The sequence below is a fragment of the Diuraphis noxia genome, unplaced genomic scaffold (assembly GCF_037042655.1).
Source record: "Diuraphis noxia isolate RWA-SAM2 unplaced genomic scaffold, SU_Dnox_SAM2 contig0003, whole genome shotgun sequence".
Classification (NCBI taxonomy): Eukaryota; Metazoa; Arthropoda; class Insecta; order Hemiptera; family Aphididae; genus Diuraphis; species Diuraphis noxia.
The window spans coordinates 41,322,060-41,343,915 of NW_028301713.1; the positions used below are offsets into that span (position 1 = coordinate 41,322,060).

The 21,856-nt window shown below is 31.1% G+C and overlaps 1 protein-coding gene across 1 annotated transcript; it reads right to left on the minus strand.

Moving 5' to 3' along the window:
* Positions 1 to 1,264: 1,264 nt before the first annotated feature.
* LOC149057370 (uncharacterized) lies at positions 1,265 to 21,261 on the minus strand. Its single transcript, XM_089224611.1, has 7 exons — positions 21,129 to 21,261; positions 20,470 to 20,576; positions 12,169 to 12,694; positions 9,764 to 10,271; positions 2,674 to 2,751; positions 1,826 to 1,915; positions 1,265 to 1,530 (listed from the first exon to the last, which is right to left on the minus strand). The coding sequence occupies exons 3-7, from the start codon at positions 12,654 to 12,656 to the stop codon at positions 1,393 to 1,395; spliced, it is 1,302 nt and encodes a 433-aa protein (XP_089080737.1). The 5' UTR covers positions 12,657 to 12,694; positions 20,470 to 20,576; positions 21,129 to 21,261; the 3' UTR covers positions 1,265 to 1,392.
* Between the last annotated feature and the right edge of the window lie 595 nt (positions 21,262 to 21,856).

Consider the following 21,856-nt stretch of genomic DNA (forward strand, 5'->3'; position numbering starts at 1 on the left):
TCCTTTTCCTTTTCCTTTTCCTTTTCCTTTTCCTTTTCCTTGTTCTCGTGTTGTCAATTGTAATTTTTCCTTTAATTACTCAATCTACTATGAACTTTAATAATGTAATCTACAGTTACACACTCAATTCCTCCTCGGTTCTAATGTGTAAGTATACGGGTTTTAGCTGTATTACCCATCGGTTTTTAGGGGTAAACCATAATTAAATTTTCTGAAATGGCTTTATGAAAAACAATTATCATAAAATATAATTTTATTATTATAATCAATTCTTTTTTTTATGATTAGGTAGGTACCTATTCAAATTTAATGTTTTAATAGTCCTTGAACTTATGTGTAAAATGATACCTGAATTTACGAATTTTTACCAATTGTCAGTACAAGCCTATTGTAATGGAAGTTAAAATAGCTATTTTTATTTATTAAAATATTGTTAGTTATTTAAATTACACATTTTTTAATTTTATCAGTAGTCACTGGTTATTTTTAAATAAATAATACCCCCTCCCCCCCCCCCAAAAAAAAAAATAATAATAAATTAAAAAATTCCAGTAATAAATTTTAAATTTCACTAAAAAAATAAATACTATATTGTTAACTTCAAAAATAAAAAATAAACAGTGAATGGCCTTCTGCAATATAGCAAAAATTTTGTTGTTGTCGTCATGATTATTTATCACACTGCATGATCCATTTAGAGGTGTACAATTTAAATTCAAAGATAAATTTAATCATATCATTAAAAAAAAACAGTTTATTATTAATACCTACATTGTGTTTCAAGTGTGATCAACATTTACCAAACACTGACTGTAAATGTCAACAATCACCGGTGTATGAACGCATTAAGACAATTTCGTCAACATTCACTACGGTTTTTGGTATATGTCAACCTTCACCGGTGACTGTCAACATTCGCCTACTATGACGGTCATACACCTTAACATATACACTATCAATTTCCGGGAAAAGTAAACGAAGACATTTTACAAAATTAATTTTATTTAAAAATCAATAATACTCACGAAACATTGTTTTAATTATACTCTCATGTTATACTCACTATTTTTTTTCAATTTCAATCTTACATAAATAATATTTTGGTCGACAAAACTATTGACGATATTACACAATAATATAATAATATTTTGGTAATATTATATTGGATTTATTTAAATTTTTGATAATAATAATTGATAAATTAGTGGAAAGGTAATTTTATATTGTATGATAAACTTAGACTTATCAAAGTCTGAATGGGGAACTTAATATAATCTATTTTTCAAGCTATAAAATATAACAATAATTAACAAGAATAATGTGATAATATTTTTTTTAAACTATTCTTCAACATTTGAAAAGTTGAGTTTCAACTAAACAACTATTATTCACTCATGCAGCGTTGGTTCTATTTTTGACTTCTATGATACTCGGAGTTCCTGTGAAATTATTAGGCACTAGTGATGGTTGCAAAGAAGACCCGAAAAACTGCAATAAAAAGATAATGTATGCCATCAGCAATCCAAAACCCTATGAAAAAAACAGTAAAATATTGTACATATTATATAATGTTACGGTATAATATATTATATGTATACTACATGTGTAGTATACGATAAATATGACTAATGTATATTACAATATATAATATATAGACCATATTTATAAAAATATTGATGTAGTAAATATGTATACAGCTAGTTTTGAAAAATCTGGAATTTAAACTAACATAATCGAATGGAAATCATATTTAAACAAAGGCATAAAAAATCAATTTATCAAAGAAATTTTATTAATTTATAATATTTATTATTTAGTTACTTACTGCATAGAAGAAAGCTATATTGATATTTATCATTCCGTATATTTGGAATTTTGAATTTATCGCGTCTAATTGGTTTTGAAATAGAATGATCTGTAATGGTAAAAATGATTATGAGTATCGTGTATTTATACGGAAATATTGAATTCATCAGATCGAAATTAAAAAGTAAAATAAAATATTTATTGGTACGAATTGTGTACAGAAATAATTGCACAGGGATATTACTTATATATTTTTAACTGTAAATCATTGTTTTATAAATGATTGCACAATTAACAACATATTTTTAAATATCTTCTATTCTAAACAAAAAATCTTAATCAAATAATAATCATTGGACTATATAATTAAATTTTTTATTTTTTGGTGTCCGTCGATAGAAAAACAACATTTTACCACGACAATATCATTAACTATTACCATATACTCTTATATTATTAATGTGTATGTAATATGTATATAATATATTATAAGGCTGATGATGATAATAACAAAAATATAGTAATGTTTTAACAAATACATTTTTGTAATTATTTTACAGACTTTTTTTCCGTACCTTTTACCTAGGTAGCCAACGATAAAATATTATATTGATTTTGCACAAATATTATTATCATACGATTAAATATGTTTATTTACAATATATTACAATCATATTACTGAAACTTCAAGAGGGTATAAAAAATTATTTAGAATGGATGGACTTTAAAATACAGGTAATTAATTTATAGAACATTCAATTTTTATAAAATGTAAAAATCTGTAATTTTATTAAACTTAAAGAAATTAAAAAATTAAAAATCAAATTATTCTGCTATAAAAACTTAAAACTAATTAAAAGTGAATACCTCGGGCATTAATCTCCTGCTAGTGACTGGATTTAATGTTAATGTAAGCCAGCTCAATGAAATCCGTATAGGTATAATCTATATAATATTTGAAATAATTATATTTATTAATCATTTTAGTATTTAATAAATCAAATATGTTAAAGTTAACTAAATTTGGGACAAACTAAAATTCTAACGTGATATAGGTTATACGGCAAGCCTGCAATATGTCAACTCGTCAGAGATTTAAAATATCAAATACTTATACTATATTTAGTGCCACAATGTCTTTAACAATAAATTAATACTTAGGCACAATTAACATTTAACACGGCAGTTAAATAGGTAATATTCACTTAATTATTGATAACCTAGTAAGTGAGTTAAGTACTAAAAAAAATACCTACTAATTTAGTTTTTCTAACTTTTTCTAATTTCTAGACGTAGCCCAAGCCTTTGATAAGATTTGGCATAAAGGACTACTAATAAAACTACGAGTACAACTACCACATACCTGGGACGCGCTTCTAGAATCTTATCTGACTGAAAGACAATATTTTCGAGTTATGTACGAAGAAGCAATAAGAAACTGGAAAAACATATCTGCCGGAGTACCTCAAGGTAGTAGGACCTACTCTTTATCTGCTATATACAGCTGACATCCCAACCAATAGTGACTCAATGACCTCTGTTTGACGATACAGCAATTTTAGCAACAAGTATTGATCACGAGACTGCGACTGAAAACGTACAAACCTCAATCGATCGTATATCTAACTGGACAAAGCGATGGAAAATCAAGATAAATAGTGATAAGTCGGTACATGTGAATTATACTCTACGTAAAATCGAAAATCTCCAAGTGTCGCTGGATCACATGACAATCCCACAAAAAGATTCAGCCAAATACTTGGGTATGCACCTTGATTCTCGCCTTAATTAGAAACATCATGTCCGACAGAAAAAATTGCAAATAAAAGAAAAAATGCGCAAGCTATACTGGCTAGTTTGGTAGACATACCACACTAGACCAGGCAAACAAACTGCTTCTATATGTAGCTATTATCAAACCGATCTGGACTTATGGCTTACAACTGTGGGGCTGTGCCAGAAAATCCAACACCGAAGTCATTCAACGCTGTCAGAATATTTCCCTTCGTACCATTGTCACAGCATACCGGTTCGACAGGAATGAAATCATCCATCGAGACTTGAATATACCATCCATAGAGGACGAAATTAAAAAGTTTGCCAACAAACATGTGAAAAAACTTAGGTTGCACCCAAATGCAACTGCTAAACAACTTCTTCACAACTCGCAAGACATTAAACGCCTCAAACGCCTGAAGCCATACGACTTAGTTTAATTAACTTAGGCTAAGAAAAGGGGCTATCCCATTGGAGGTACAACCCCAAACATGTTCTTGTATTATATATATGTATATATAAGTAATTATTATTATTATTGTATAATACTACTTATGTATTACTATTGTTATACTGTATTCACCCACAATGTATTATATTTATAAAGACTTTTGGTCGTTTAAATAAATATGTCATAGGCAGTTAAAAAAAAAAAAACTAATTTAGTAATAATAAATTAATAATTAACAATCAAGGTTGGGAAATTCAATTTCAGAAACTTCAGAAATCCGAGATCGTAACATTTGCGTACCTGTTAAGTTTGAATTTTAGAGTACCTATAGGCTTGAAATGCATTTCATGATAAGGTAATTAGAATTTAAAAAATTATATTTACAAAATTTTGAATGTTTTGTAATATTTTGCATTTGGGAGCCGGAGTGGCGCAGTGGTCACGACTCACACAGTCATCGGTTCGATTCATAGCAAAGTGCAAAAAAAATTGTGTGGTTTTACGTGATCACTAAATCCCCAAGCTGTCGTTCGATTTCAAACTAGATCCCACTCCACTGGTAGTGAAGACCTCACATAGACTCGTCTTGGAGAAGGGGGGGGGGGTAGTATCATGTATATAGTGATATATACATAGATAAATAGTTCACATTATCTCCCTACTACCCACTTGTGATAAGCATTGACGAAGACCTAGAGGTCGTTTCAATGAACAAATACAAAAAAATAAATTTTGCGTTTACAGTGGAACCTCGATAACTCGAACCTCTATAAGTCGAATTTTCGATATCTCGAAGGAATGCCTTGGCCCCTGGCTTCCGACATATGATATATGTGATAAATTTTCTTTATAATTCGAATTTCGCTAACTCGAATTTCTCGATAAGTCGAAGAAATTTTAGTTGAATTTTAGTTTATAACTCGAAATTACTACTCGAAAACCCAATTGAGTGGAATCGATACCAGCAGCTTTTTCCTGAGACTAATACTGTTGAATTCCAACATTTTGTTGAGGTGGACTCTGGTGTTATAACAACATACTATCCTACTGATAATGAAATACTGAACGAATTAAAATTCAAAGAAATGCCCAACGAGTCAAGTGGGGAAGAGTCGGATATTGATGACGATGGTGAATTGGCTTTGCCTAAAACTTCTCTTGCCCAGGCATTAGATAGTTTACAGGTTGTACGTAAATACATTCAAGAACAACAAGAAATTGGAGACGAGATTTTTTCCGCGCTAAACGTTATTGAAAACTTCACAGATAGGTCAAACATTAAAAAACAATCAAAAATATCTGATTTCTTTAAAAAATAGTTCTTTTTTCTACTTTAATTATTACATTATACTTTTTTAAAAATTTTAATACAATATACATATCTACATAGTACATACATTATTCATTTATTAATGAATACATAAATAAATAAAATTATAAAATTAACGTCTTATGTGTTTTTAGATAAAAAATATTTTCGATAACTCGAATTTTTTGGCAGATTCGAGTTATCGAGGTTTTCCATAAGTCGAATTTTCGATAACTCGAATTATTTTTTCACCCCCAATCGATTCGAGTTATTGAGGTTCCACTGTATTTAGATCTATTAATTATCAATTGACTTTTAATGATATGTTTTTTAATCTTATCTTGATTATTAATAACTATTGGTTATATTTAATTTTTAATTTTAACGTATTTTTAAAACAATCATATGTTTTTCACAATAGGTGCCTTTCACGTGTGAGCAAAAATAAAATATTTTGTTTTTCAATTTTCGAACAATGCATAGATTGTCGGGTACATTAATTTTCCACTCACGTAGGTCTATTTTTAAATTTTTAATATTAATTTAATATTCCTACATATTTGTTAAACATTTGTGTGAGGCTTTAATGAAATATTTATTTTTTGTGTTTCTATATAATATATATTATGCTTTTAATTTTATGTTATTAATAATTAATACAAAAACTGGATGATATTAAAAAGTTAGAAGACTACAGACTTTATCTACAGAATTTATCTAATAGTAAATAATTTCCGTCAAAAAAAAGAAATTTAAAATAATAAAATAAAATCTTTGAGAAACTAAAAATACATACTAGCTTCCCTAGGATTCTAAAGAATTCTCACCACTCTCTTCTCGATCCTATATTCTCTAACTTTAACTCCATAACTGTTAAACATGCTCTTAACCCTGCCGTGCCTACCGACACGTACCATCCACCTCTCTCACTCTCCATAAATCTCCCCATTCATGTTCCTCAATCTACTTCTCTCAAATCATTTTATAACTTTAGTAAGGCTGATTACATGCAGATCACTAATTTCTTCAACCATTTCAATTGGAAAAGTACCTTTCTGTCATACTCTCCTGATTATTCCAGTCTGTCTTCCTTGATGCTCTCCATTATTCAATATAAACTTTTGTTCCTAAAATCTCTTTTCACCCCTCCACTTTCCCGTCTTGGTACACTAAGGAGTTCAAAGAACTAGTGTTTGCTAAGTATCACACTCACGCCAAATTTAAGTCATCCCAGCTATTATCAGATTACAAGCATTTTTCACTTCTTCGTGCTAAATTTAAATTCATCTCCAAACAATGCTACCGCAATTATGTCTCACGTACCGAGTCCTCCCTATTACACAACCCACAATACTTTTGGAGTTTTATTAGAAAAAACTGCTCTTCTCAACCTATACCTTCATGTGTTTCACTACATGGTAAACAAATTACATCTCTTTCCGATGCTGCTAACCTTTTTGCTGCATATTTTTCCTCCGTGTTCACCCAGCCTTCACCGACTCCATCCCAAACATTACATCCTATCTGCCTCTTTTCGCTCCCGTCTAATGCCTATTTTTCGATCATTGACGTCTACAAATGCTTATGTTCCCTTCGCAATATTAAGTCTGTTGGTCCTGATGGTATCCAGGGTGAATTCTTATACAAACTTCGATCTGTTCTTGCAGAACCTTTATGGTTATTGTTTAGGCGTTCTATTGACTCGGGTATTTTTCCGTCTGCACTTAAACTTGGCTCTATTAGACCCATACTTAAGTCTGGTGATTCAACTAATGTTTCAAACTATCGTCCCATAACTATCCTCCCTCATTTATCCAAAATATTTGAAACGCTTGTTCTTAATTCGATTCGTTCTCCCTTGAATCATATCCTAATTGATGAGCAGCATGGCTTCCGTCCTGGTAGATCAACTATTACTTGTAACCTTAGTCTACATTCATATACATATGATTCATTTCGCGATAACTGCCAAGTAGATGTAATCTACAGAGATTTCTCCAAGGATTTTCGATCGTGTTGATCATAATCATCTTATGTCGACTCTAGACTCTATAGGAATCGTCGAACCACTACTTTCCTGGTTTCGCTCATACATTACAAATAGGATCCAATGGGTAACTGTTGATTCCACCTCTTCGGACCGCTTTACCCCCTCCTCAGGTGTACCACAAGGTGCTGTTCTTTCTCCACTTCTGTTCGCCCTATTCGTAAACTCAGCTGACTCCATCCTCCAGCATGCCAAACTTCTTATCTTTGCTGATAATATGAAAATCTTTTTCCGTATAAAATCCATCTCTGACTGTCACCTTCTTCAAAACGACCTTCAGCGATTAGTTGCGTGGGGTGAATCATTGGGGCTAGCTCTTAATATAGCTAAATGTTCAGTAATGACTTCTTGTCGTATTAATGCTGTAATCGAGCATATTTACTCCGTAAACAATACCGCCTTAACAACCTGTAATAATTATGTAAAGGATTTAGGATTTACTCTCACACGGAACCTGTGCCCTAATATGCATATTCAGATAATATGTTGTAAAGCCCTTAAACTGCTAGGTTTCATAAACCGTGTCTCTTCAGACTTCCATTTGCTCTCCGCTCTAAAAACTCTTTTCTGCTCCCTAGTCCGTCCCATCCTTGAGTATGGTTCCGTCCTCTGGGACCCGTCCACCGCTTCCGCGCGTAGCATGATAGAAAGGGTTCAAAGGAATTCTCCGTCAAGCTGCTTACAAACTAAAGATAGTCTCTCCACCTCACGACTACACGCCAATCAAACGCTTCTTTTCCTTAGGAAGCCTCGCCGATCGTCGTCATTCAGCTAACTTGACATTACTATTCAATCTTCTTTCATCTAAAATCGACAGTCCTGAATCACAAAAAACAAAACTATTATTATTATACTATTATAATCATGTATTAAAGGGTTCGTCCCGTATTGTAAAATAAAATAAATAAATATTACTTTGCAGACGTTAATTAGTATATTATAGGTCAGGTTGCATCTGAAATTCTAATTATATTTATATTATTTTAAATAAACCTAAGCTAAATTTTGGAATGCATGATTATATGTAATAGGTATATTATAATAGGATATTTATTTATATTCAGTTATAATGTTAAAATGTGATCATTGCTTGAACAAAAAAAAAAAAAAAAAAAAAATGAAAAAAATAGATAAAAAAGTCCATTTACTAAAAAAAAAACTATTTATTTACAACAGACTAATGTACAGGATGTTACATATTTCTGGGTAAGTGCACCTGTCTGGTGTTAACAGCATACCATGGACATCCCCATACATATTTTGTCTGGGAGGGGGGGAAATTATTTTCATTTTTTTTTAACTGGTAAGACGTCGATGTCGCTCTGCTGTACAGTAGTACGATTATTGTTTTAATTTCTCATGGGGTGACAAACTTGATTGAATTTTGTACCGAGAAGTTTGGTGATCTCAGAACTTCTTCAACCTTATTTTTATTAAGTTTTTATTAAGTTATTAGCGTTGTATGCATATTGGTTCGGGGAGAAAGTGTTCAAAAGGTTTTCCGAGAAAACTTTGCATTTTCTGCGTCAGATATGATGATATCGATATGTAGTTAAATTTTTGTGATTTTTACGGATTTTGTTAAAATTCAAACTTTGAATGCTTATAAAAAAAATTGTGGTTATGAATTTATTTTATTTTTCAACTTCCATTGTTACAATATGTTAGAAGCCTTGTATTAGATTTTCAAGCATTTTTACCCAACAAATAATTTTGATGGATATTAATTTAAAAAAAAAAATAATAATGATCGAAAATTGCATATACTTATAAATAGTTCAACTTAAGTCGAAATCTTTGGAAAATTGCATGGTAGATAGAATATACATTTATAAACATTCGGTGAAAATTTCATGTACCCATCTATGGTCATTTTTTTAAAAGTTACATCAAAAACCATAATCGATTTTGTCGAAAACTGATTGTGCGTAAAATTTCCCGTTTTCCCCTTAATTTTTAGTTTATTTATTCCGATTATTTATAAAAATATTGAGAATTTTTTCTCTTGACCCCTAAAGTACCAACAAGATTCACTTTCTGATCGAACGAGGTACTGAAGTCAAAAATCGAAGGCTTTTTACTGTCCCAAAATATGAAGACAGACACACAAAAAAAAGATAATAATGCTATGGAAAACAAATTAAAAATTCTTGAGGTGAAAAAGTTTCCCGTTTTGCATCCTTGGAGACGTCCATGTAGTATACAAATACTCAACTCATTAATATTGTTATATTTAAACAACAAATTTAATCCTCACGTTACACTCATCTATATAGTCAATATAATATATGACTATATTATATTGAACAATATTTATTATTTTTATGTAGGTTTGCAGTATACAGTAAATATAAGCGTTGTGCATAGACCTTACCATTTTTGTGACATAATACTCGCATGAGTGCAGATACCACAACCGGACGATTCGCATACCCCAAAAGCCCGAGTACATTACGGTACTCAAGTATGTGATCGTGGTGCGTTTGTCCCATATGACGTAGGTCAAGTGGTATGTCACTTCAGACGTGTAGAACACAATGCGACACACGCTGTCAATCATGTTCAGCAGCAGTGGCAGTTGGAACGCGCGGTTGACGCGTGAAAATGTCTCCGTCGCCTTCATGTGCGCGGACCTCAGGTGCCGGATGTCCGACGCACCAAACGCCGGTATGCCCAGATGGGCCGGATGTCTGTCCGCGGGGCTCGCCCAGCATCTCCACCGTGGATGCTCGGCCTTATCGACCAGGTCTTGTACTTCCTCGTTGATTCGTTTCAGCCGTACGTACAATGTCAGGCACGTGATGTAGAAAAACTGTTCAACCACGATGCAGTTGATGCTGGACAGGAACCAGAACAGGCAGATAAGGTACCGGTGATTGAATCTGCAACAGTCGTGTGAAAAATAAGAACGAAATGCATATTTTAGTTTTTTAAATCAAAATGTAGAATCCTATTAGATATTATAGATCCTGAGCGGAGCGATAAAATATATTGGTTTTACAATATTATGTGTGTGTGTGTTTATTTTTTTTATCAAGGTATACGGCAAATATAGTTCAAAAAGTATCTTTTTCGGTGGGAAAGTGAACCTAGTTTAAAATTATCAGTAGTTTTTAAAAGCGTTGTGAAATACAAAAATGAAAATCAAGAAAAAACAGGAATTTTCACGCAAAATTGGTTTTCGAGTTTCAACAAAATCGATTTTGGTTTTTACCCTTTTGGTGTGTAACTATATATTTCTTAAACAAATGACTATGAAGTATTCACTGAATGTTTATATTACTTAAAATTTTCCATACAAAATAAAATTTTCAAAACATTTTGACTCATGATGAGCTATTTATAGGCATATGTAATTTTTGATTATTATTAGTTTTTTTTTAAAATTAATGTCGATAAAAAGTTTCCTCTAGATTCATGAAAGACCAATGAAGTTTAATGCAATAGATTCCTTGTAAATTGTATCTAGTGGAAATTAAAAAAAAAATTGAGGATAAATGCACAATAATTTTTTATTATAGTCTGATTTTCGAATTCAACTAAAAACGTAAAAATTAAATTATGAAATTTCAAATTATTTTGAGTTATAAATTCATAAAAAATCTTTTTTAAATCTAAGTTTTCAAATTTAGCAAGTACAAGATACTCATAAGTCGAGAATGGGGCAAATCAGCTCATTTTAGCGTGGAGATTTTACTTGTCATTAAATATAAACTATGAATATGAATGGATTTATATATTATATTAAAAATAAATAATAATAATAAAAAAATCATATATTACTATATTATAGTTTATTTTATTAATGTAGTCTACTAAAATAATTGCGTACAATTGTGATACGATTTAAAAAAGCTGTAAAAAATTATCAATTATTGCGATTCTATTTGAATGAAATATTCAAATATCATACGCACGTGGTTATTTCGGAATGGATTATTTAAGTTCATATATTCATTAAAATTATCAATGAAATATCGAATACTCTAGGTAAAGCAAATAAATAAAGATTAATTAATAATAGATAAAACGGGTGGTCCACATGTATAAACGGAAAATGTATTTAATAGATTGTCACGAAACAGAAGTAAATACTTTGTAACTGGTATTTGAAGTATTATGTCCTTTCGAATGAGTAAAATGTCTAATATATTATCCAAATCATGATTGTAAAATTTTTATACAAGATGGTTTTATGTACATATTTGAGTATTTGAAAAATTTAATTTTAATCATACAACATTTTTTTGGAGATGTCGTAAAAAAACTAAAATAAATAAATAAATAAACTCGTAAATCTCGAGTTCACACTGGATTAGGCAGCTATCTATAGAAACGAGGGAGTGCAATCCTGCAATATCGACTTTATCAATTATTTGAGAAAGGTATAAACAGGCTATGATGTTTTTTGGCTCAACTTTTAGTTCGAACGAGTCCTCCAAAAAATTTGTATAATTTTTACATTATTTTTTTACTCGAGATAACCGACTGCATGATGTCAGCTTATAATTATAAAATATTATATAGGTATTCTGCCGTCGTAACTCATAAGCAAAAACGCCGTAAGTCCCAAAAAAATAAAAATGAGGTTATAAAAAAAAAACTTTTGTGAAATTCGGCTTGCGTAGATGAAGATGCCGTATGCCTGAAATATTACGTCCAACTCTACTAACAACCAATGCATTTGTACTAAAGGAACAAAATTATATTCTAATGTATCATAAAAATCATGCAGTAGTGCTAATAACAATTTTCACATGCCGATGAATCGACGCCTACCTCAATATGGACAGCATTAAGTAAATGATAAACTCGTAGATGATGAACGCGATTATGGTGAAAGCCTTGAACGGTGGCCAGACGTGTCCACCGCCACGGTGGACGCGTGGCCAGAGCAAACACTCGCCGACTAGCGCCACTATTGACGGCTGCAACATGTGCACCTGGCACAGGGCAGACGTCGTAGACGTGGTGAACGTCATGTACAAGTACAGCTCGTAGACTTTCACCGGCGACGTGGTGGCCAACTTCTTGTCGAGCGCCTGTCGGTTCCGGTTGTCAGCGACACTTGGATACATCCGGTACAAATCCGCAAAAACCAACGCGCCAGCGGACCAGAATAGCAACAAGTGCACGGCTTTCAGCGCCACGCCAAACCAGTGCAAGCGAAATTTGTGCGGCGTCGACTGTGAAACCGTGAAGGGGAATACGCCAAGTGCGTAGCTACATGCACGCAGTGGCCCATAAAGTGGTGCTATGGCGGTCATCGTGTGACGATTATACGGGATGATAGTATGATCCGACCCTGCAATGTATTACGGTTTGTGTAGTTATTATTAGTATTGTTAGTGCGAGGATTTAAATATTCCAAAAAATAAAAAATAAATAAATAACAAGAAATATGACTGTGAATAGAGCCGGTGCAACACAATTGCGAACTTTTTACCTTATTTTACCTGAAGAATACAACAAAACGATTGTGCACTTTTTACCTTTTTATATTTGAGCAAACACAACACGATTGGACACCTTATATCTTATTATATTTGAGTAAACCCAACACGATGTACCTATATACAATTACTACGGAACTGTGGATACTATATTATAGCGGCGACGAGTCTATAAATAATATTTTATTACCAATAACTGATAGGTTGGTGTTCACATCCGATAATAAAGTTAGATAATATTTATTTTATCAGTCGCTGTCAGTCGCCAGTCACATACTCACATATTATCGAAACGTGAAATTATAGTGTCGCAGTCTCATAGCTAACCGTGTTTTTGAAAAATGGAGATACAAAAAAAAAAAAAAAAATTGAAGCCGAAAAAGGTAAACCATGTATTTTAATTGATGACTGATAGGTATAAATTTAGTGAATCTTAAGTTCTCAAAAAGTGTGGAAATATTCAGTATGGTCATACAAATAAAAATAGTTCTACCAGTTTACTAGTTGGCAAGGATGTGATCAAAGTGTTGAGTATGTTAAATGAGCATACACATGACGAGATTCCAGATAATATTATTAGTAGACAAGTTGTGAGTGCTCGTTTAAAAAGAAAATGCGAAAATAATTTGCTAACTAAAGCCAATAAACTAATTCGACAAGAACTTAGAAATACGGAAAAAGATATCCAGCCGGTTTATTCTGATGTAAAGTTATTGAGTAAATGTATGTTTGATAAACACAGAAAAATCATTCCAAAAGTTTTAGACGAATCGATAACTCAGTTATTTGATAGTCGTGGAAATATTACAACTATAATACTGGTAAATTATTTTGTCATGGAAGAAATTTCAAGTGCAGTTATATTCACTTGCAAGAATAATCTTGAACTATTAAGTCGATCATCTCATATTTTTGCAGATGGAACATTTTCATATGCACCTACATTTTTTGAACAACCTTATACAATACATAATTTACAGAATGGTTTTTATGTTCCTGTAGTTTACTGTTTTTTTACTTCAAAATCAACTGAAACTTATATACAAATGTGGAACTCAATTATTTATTTATGTTTAAAATTGGTTGACATAGATATACAAAGTTTATTAAAGCAATCATTTTTTCATTTTGATTTCGAAAAAAGTGCTCGCAATGCTGTTAGATATTTTTTCCAAACTGCAAAATTATTACCTGCAGATTTCATTTAGGCCAATCTTGGTTCAGGAAAATTCAAAGTGACAGTATAATTTATTAAAAAACTATAATTCAAAATCTAAACTAGGTATTTGGTTGAAACAATTTTTCGAACTTAATTTTTACCTTCAGAAGATGTAAAAGATGCTTTTGCTTATTTAATTGAAAATAGCCCTGCTGATAATTTTGAATTTTCTGATAATATACTGAACAATTACATATCATTTGATGCGACTTTCTCACCGATTTTATGGACAGTAAAATACATTTTATATATTTAGTAAACATTTTTTTTATTCAAAGTGAAAGTGGTAGATGTAAGTTTTTATTATTATTGTCACTCTATCAGCGAAAAGATTACGGAACGATGTTTCCACGACGATGTCACCTGAACTAGCTTACTTCCCGTTTTAATAATATATCGATTTTCTTCAAAAGCGTAGAAAACACATGTAAAGAAAATAAAGTTCTATTATTTTAAAATTATCTACTTAAGGGGGTTGTAGTGCATATTTACTAAAAAAAATAAATACAAATACACATATTTACTCAAACTCTGATGAGTAAAAACCCGTGGTTTTCGGTAAAATGGGATTAGGAAAAATAGGATTCGGCCAAATGGGATTTATTATCAATCCATATAAAACTGGTTTTTACGTCAGCCAAGTGGGATTCGGAGAAATGTGATGATACGAAACGTGTTACGCCAGAATAGGACACACCAGGGTGACATAAACCTACCCAGATCATGTATACCTTTAGCTATACCCTTATACGAAATCTATGTGGATACCACACTAACAACGAAATACATCTAAATCTAATGTCAAAGGTTCTGTCAGGATTTACTCAACCATTGATTAAATATACAATATATTAAATATATTGTATATATTATATATATTATATATTATTATTATATATTATTATATATTATTGTTATTATATTACTATTATATTATTATTATTTTTATTATTATAATTATTATTATATTATACATTATATATTAAATTATAAACAGTGTGTTTCCTTTTAAAGGTAACACTAAATAATTCTTTCCAGTGATATCGGATTAATATGCGGATTTCGGGAGGGGATAGGGAATACATAAATACACATTTCTTGATGATCTTTACATTTTTAGATCTATCCGTGTGCGCATGCGCAATACAACTTGCATTTTTTTAAACGGCAACAGGTGTTTTGAATACCAAATTCGGATAGACCGAATTTTTTTAAGTCGATTTGGTCCTTTTTACCATAGCTCTACAATAAAAATCGACTAAATGGCAACCAGTCAAAGTTTCGATTAATATTATTGAATTTTTCACCAATCATACTAAAATTTTATGAATTATTATGAAATTTGATTTATTATTTTTGTATCCGTAGGTTTGCAGATATTATTAAATTAATTCAATAATATTAATCGAAACTTTGACTAGTTGCCATTTAGTCAATTTTGATTTTAGAGCTATGGTAAAAAAGACCAAATTGACTTAAAAAAATTCGGTCTGTCCGAATTTGGTATTCAAAACACCTGTTGCCGTTTAAAAAAATGCAAGTTGTATTGCGCATGCGCACACGGATAGATCTAAAAATGTAAAAATTATCAAGAAATGTGTATTTATGTATTTCCTATCCCCTCCCGAAATCCGCATATTAATCCGATATCACTGGACAGAATTATTTAGTGTTACCTTTAAAAGGAAACACACTGTATATTATATATAATATATTTAATCAATGTATGTACCAAATTTCGTCGTAATCAGTCCAGTCGTTTAGGTATGCATAAAGGACAGACAGACAGAAATCCATTTTTATATACATACATAGATGTAGAAACACGTATTGTTCCAAGCATAATAATTAATAATATTATTGCTCCTTTTTTCAATGCTAAATTCAAGCCAAGTTTATTCAAATATTCTGTAATCCATAATAGTAACACATGGTTAAGAGACGAAATTCTCGACATATCCCAGATACCACAATAATTGAAAACGGTTTCAATCTATTAATATTACCCTCACTGAACCCACTAGGTATAGTTTTGTAATATATTCATTTATAGTTAACTTAACCCACTGTTTCAAATATCAACCCAGGTACAATATTGCGAACCTCGACTTCTTTCAACCTTCTTCCAATTTTAATTTGATTTAAATATGTTGCATTAAATGTACTATTTGACTTTGAAAACTAAAAATTAAATAGTTTTGATCTGTTTGATTTGAGAGATGAATCAAGGTCTCTGAAAATTTCAAGGTTGAGTAAATCCTGACAGAACCTTTGACATTAGATTTAGATGTATTTTGTTGTTAGTGTGATACCACATAGAATTCGTATAAGGGTATAGCTAAAGGTATACGTGATCTGGGTAGGTTTATGTCACCCTGGTGTGTCCTATTCTGGCGTAACACGATTCGCATCATCCCATCTATCCGAATCCAACTTGGCTGACATAAAAACCAGTTTTATATGAATTGATAATAAATCCCATTATACCGAAAACCACGGGTTTTTACTCATCAGAGTTTGAGTAAATATGTGTATTTATATTTATTTTTTTTAGTAAATATGCACTACAACCCCCTTAAGTAGATAATTTTAAAATAATAGAACTTTATTTTCTTTACATGTGTTTTCTACGCTTTTGAAGAAAATCGATATATTATTAAAACGGGAAGTAAGCTAGTTCAGGTGACATCGTCGTGGAAACATCGTTCCGTAATCTTATCGGTTTTTTATCCTATTTTATATTTAATCAACGGAACATAGATATATTATACCTATGGAGAGAAGATAGACTAAGTTAAAAAGTGATAAGTCCAAATATCATTCAATTTTAACCGTCAGACTTTACTCGAGAAAACGTATAAAATTACATAATAATAAAATTGATTAAATATCATGTATAATACGTATTATAAGAAAATAAAGAGGCTTATGTAACATAAAAGAGTGGAACAAATAGGTCACCGATTGATTATTATGTGTGGAAGAGAGACAGTATAAAAATATTAAAGGATTTTAAAGTAATTCATGGAGAGAGTGTAATAACAAAACATAGGTTGGTGATAATAGAAGTACGGTGTGGTGGAAAGAAGGTGAGAATATTAAATAAAAAAAAAGGAAATAGAAAGGAGAAGATAATTAGATGGTGGAGATTATAGGAAATAAAGAAAAGAAGTTTATAAGGAAAGTAAAAGGAAAAGCTATGTGGAATGTTGAGGAAGATATAAATGAGGTTTGTAGAAGGATGATCACTTGTATTAAAAATATAGCAAAAGAAGTTGTTGGTGAAACCAAAAGTAGTTTGCCAGAAAATAAGTGAACGTGGTTGTACAATTAGGAGATTCGGAGAGTAGTTGCAAATAAGAATAAATAATATAAGGTATTGCAAAAAAGGAGGAAGAGTACATTATATCTATTATATCGTAATATCTTACACTATTGGATAAAGTATAAAAACATATGTAAAATAGTAAAAAGTATGGTAAGCAGTTGGAAGCTTAGTAAATATGATGAATTATGTGATCGGCTAGGAACACAAAAAGGAGAAAAAGAAATTTATAGACTAGCTAAGGTTCTCAAAAAGCAATCTAGGGACACTTAAAATGTCTGGTGTATACAAAAGAGATGGAAAGAATGTTTTGAGAAATTACTGAATAAAGAGTTTCTAAAGAAGCTTTAGAAAGTATTTTATGGAATGAAGGGTTGATTGATCTTGTCAGTGAAGAAGAAGAAGTGAAGGTTGTGGTGAAGGTGATGAAAAAGAAAAAACGGTGGGATCAGATGGAGTACCTGTAGAGGCGTGAAAAATATTAGGAGATGCAAGCATTGTATGGTTGAAAGATCTTTTTAATAAAGTATTAATAAAGGGAACAATTTCAGAAAATTGGAAAAAGAGTTTTATTGTACCAATATTTTAAGGAAAAATGTGGGGACTATAGAGGTATAAATCTTATGAGTCATAGTATGAAGATTTAGGAAAGGATTATAGAGAAAAGAATAAGAAGTGAGACATCAATATCATAAAATCAGTTTGATTGTATGCCAGGAAAATCGACAATGAAGCCAATATTACGTGTAACACAACTAGAAGAGATCTATAAGGAAAATAATAAAAAGCTATTTAAAAAAGACGTATGACAGAGTGCCAAGAGAAGTTTTAAAATGATTATTAATGAGAAAAGGTATCCAAAAAATGTACATAAATTTGATTTAGGATATGTATGAAGAATCAAGTTCTAGTGACAGGAGTCTATGTGGAGTAATAGAAGATTTTAACGTACGAGTAGGTATGCGCCAGTGGTAAGATTTTAGCCCTGACTTGTTCTTTATGGTAATTGATGAAATTATTAAAAGGTACATGTCGAGATACTATGGTGCATGGCTAAATAACTAGGTATGATCACATAATTACCAAATTTGGTTCAATGAGCGCATTCGTGGAAGAAACAGCTAATTTATCATTCTTTACATTGAATTATGACGTCAACCGGCAGTAAACTTTTAGGGCACAGCCAGCCGTTTTAGTTCGTGGGTTTAAGAACTCCTTCCGGCTGACGTCATCGACATGCGTATCACGGAACTAAGATCATACCTAGTTATTTAGCCATGGTATGGTGTATGTTGTTTGCTGATGATATAATTTTGATAGGAGAGAATTTAAAAGATGTTAATAATAAATTAGGTAAGTTAGCCCTTGAAGGAAAGGGATTGAGGATTAATAGAAATAAAATAGAGTATTTAGAGCATGCATTTTGAAGAAAAGATCAATAAGTTTAAGGGGTAAGGAGACCAATGATAATAGGTGGTGATGTGATAGATGAAGTCAATAGCTTTAAATATTTAGGATCGCCTATAAAAAAGGACGAAGGCTTTGGCATGGATGTAAAATATAGGATTAAGTATTGGTGGCAGAAATGGAGAGAAGAGTCGGGTGTGTTATGTAATGCATAATATATAAGAAATATTACAATTAGAACTATTAACTAGGTTAAGTAAACAATCGTATGTAACTGCCAACTGGTAAAATACTAAAACAATTAAGTAATGGTGTAATACAATAACAATTAGTATAATTTTAAGCTTAGTCAGTAAGTATAATGTAACTAGGTTAAACTCAATATCGATATTACGCGATAGTGTTTCGATTGTAAAACTTATATTTAAGGAATATGTGAAGACAGAAAAGAGGTCAGTTGGCGGTAGTCGTGTGACTCGATTACCACTGACCACCAGTGTCAGAGCCAGGTGGTGATCGTGTGACTCGATCGTCACTGGACGTCAAAGTGTTCAATAAAAGTGCTTATAATTAATTTGTTCGTTTATTTGTGTACGTTCGAGTAATCGGCGTATACGACAGTGATAAGAAAATTATAATGCGGCTGAAAAGTAAATTTTACAAGAGTGTAGTGAGACCAATCATGCTGTATGGTTTTAAGTGTTGGGCTGTTGAATGAAGGATAGAACAGAGTATGAGTGTCGTAGAAATTAGAATGCTTAGATGGATGAGTGGAGTGACAAGAAAAGATAGGATAAGGAATGAATGTGTGAGCAGTAGTATTGGTTTAGCGAGGATTATGAACAAGAAGAGAGAAAATAGAATTGCGATGGTTTGGTATGTGATTAGGCGAGAGGAAACAAAAGCAGTAAGAGTAGTTATAAAAATGAACGTTGAAGGGAAAATAAGAAAATGAAGACCAAAAAAGAGCTGGTTGGATATTATTGAGAATGGTATAAGAGCAGTTGATGTGTGGATAGGGGATGTGAAAAATCGTGAAAAATGGAGGTGTAAGACAAAGGTTACTGAGCGTAATAGTTGGGAGGAAGGCGAAGAAAAAAAATAAGATATGCTATTATAAGTATTATAATGTATTACTTGGGCTACGAGAACCAAATGGGCGACTTGCCTGGAAACTGTCAATTTTATTCTAAAGTTATATTAACAAAATTGTTATTTCCTTTATTTTATTCTGACTGCGTCCTAAAGTAAAATAGGTAAAATAGGTAAATGTAAATTTAAATTATTTAAAATAATATGAAGTGCTGTACTCTATAAGTACTCTATAAAATTATAAAAATATAAATAATAAAAAATAAATAATAATAAAAAACCATTACATTTAGTAAAAAAATATACTATCTAAAGTATTTTGTCAAGATGCTTGTTTATTTTAAAAATAAATTGGTTTTGAGTGAAATAATTTTATGATTCTGTAAGATGATACAATTTATTTATTTTAATCACTCATTTGTTCATCAACAAATTGTCATATTTTTAAATAGTTTGCTCTGCATTTTACAAGTATTCAAACAAATTTGACTCGTTGTTTTTAAATATCTGCGCCACTGTGCTAAATATGTTTATTCTGGTCCAATATAAATTACGGACACACTAAATATTTTTAATTTAGGTACCTGATTTAACAACGCAATCGGTTGGTATATAGGTCAAAATGACACACAGTCGGATAACATTTGACTTGCACACCCAAAGTCCAAAGACGTATTGTATGACACCAGTTCTGTAACATTTCCAACAAAACACGAAAATTAGAAAAAATTTTATATAAAATAGCACAGTCTCGTCACATTTCGGGTGAAAGAACAAAATATAACGAGTGATCTGCCGTAAAGTCTTTCGCTGCAATATTATTATAATGAGAGTGGACTTATTCTTTTGTCCGATTTTTACAATACTCTACGACAGCGTTTCTTAAACTGTGTTCTGCGAAACCTTGGGGTTCCGCGTAGATCACTTCAGGGTTCCGCTAAGCTTAAGTAATTTTTTTTCAATGTTCAAGAAAATTACTTTAAAATATCCATTATGAAAAATAATACTTGTATATTAAATAATAATGTATAAGCCATATGGAGTAATCTATCAGCTAACTCTATATATTCAATAATCTATACTTCTACTTAATATTATAATTTATTTGCAAATAATCCTAAAAAAAACTAAAAAGGTAAAAAGAAGTAGGGGTTTCACGGATAAAGAAGTTTAAGAAACGCTGCTCTACGATAATACATTATAACATTATATAGTATAATCTCGCACATATAAGATGAGTTACCTATAAAATTATTGGTTTGCGTTGTCGAGACTTAGCTCGACGGTGGTCATAAGACTAAATAATATTATATCGATTGTTTAGTTTTGGCGAAGTTTTTTAACATGATATCATGATATTATAATATAATAATGACTTGAGTCTATCATAACGGTATAATATTGTCATCGCCAATTTTTAATATATACCCATTGTGGGTATATATTATTATGCGACCATAACTGTAGTTTCATTATTGTACACTTGTAGTTCTATATGATATATTATATTATAACCGTAATGGATTCGATGCTATTTGGATGAATAATTATATGCTTAATAGTCAGTGATGTTTGCCGTTGTCCAACATTTTTGAACATTTGAAAAGAAAAAAAAATGCCATGCTATTTTAAAATGGGTATTAATGTATTATAATTTACTATCTACAATTTTATTTAACGCTCTGAAATGTTTTTTTTAATTATCACATTATCACGTGTCAACCTGTTTGAAGGTCGGTTAATCACTCGATGCTACCAGCTACTACCGCACGGTGACAACTCATTATTTTTTATATATATATATATATAATAACACATCATAAGACATTAAAAGCTCCTTTATAATAGTTTCATGGATTTCTATCAAATCATTGTTATAATATTCTACATTTCTACCTATATAATTATTTGTACATAATAGTATAAAAATATAAAATAATACTTTTAAAGTGTACAGCTTACACCCAGACA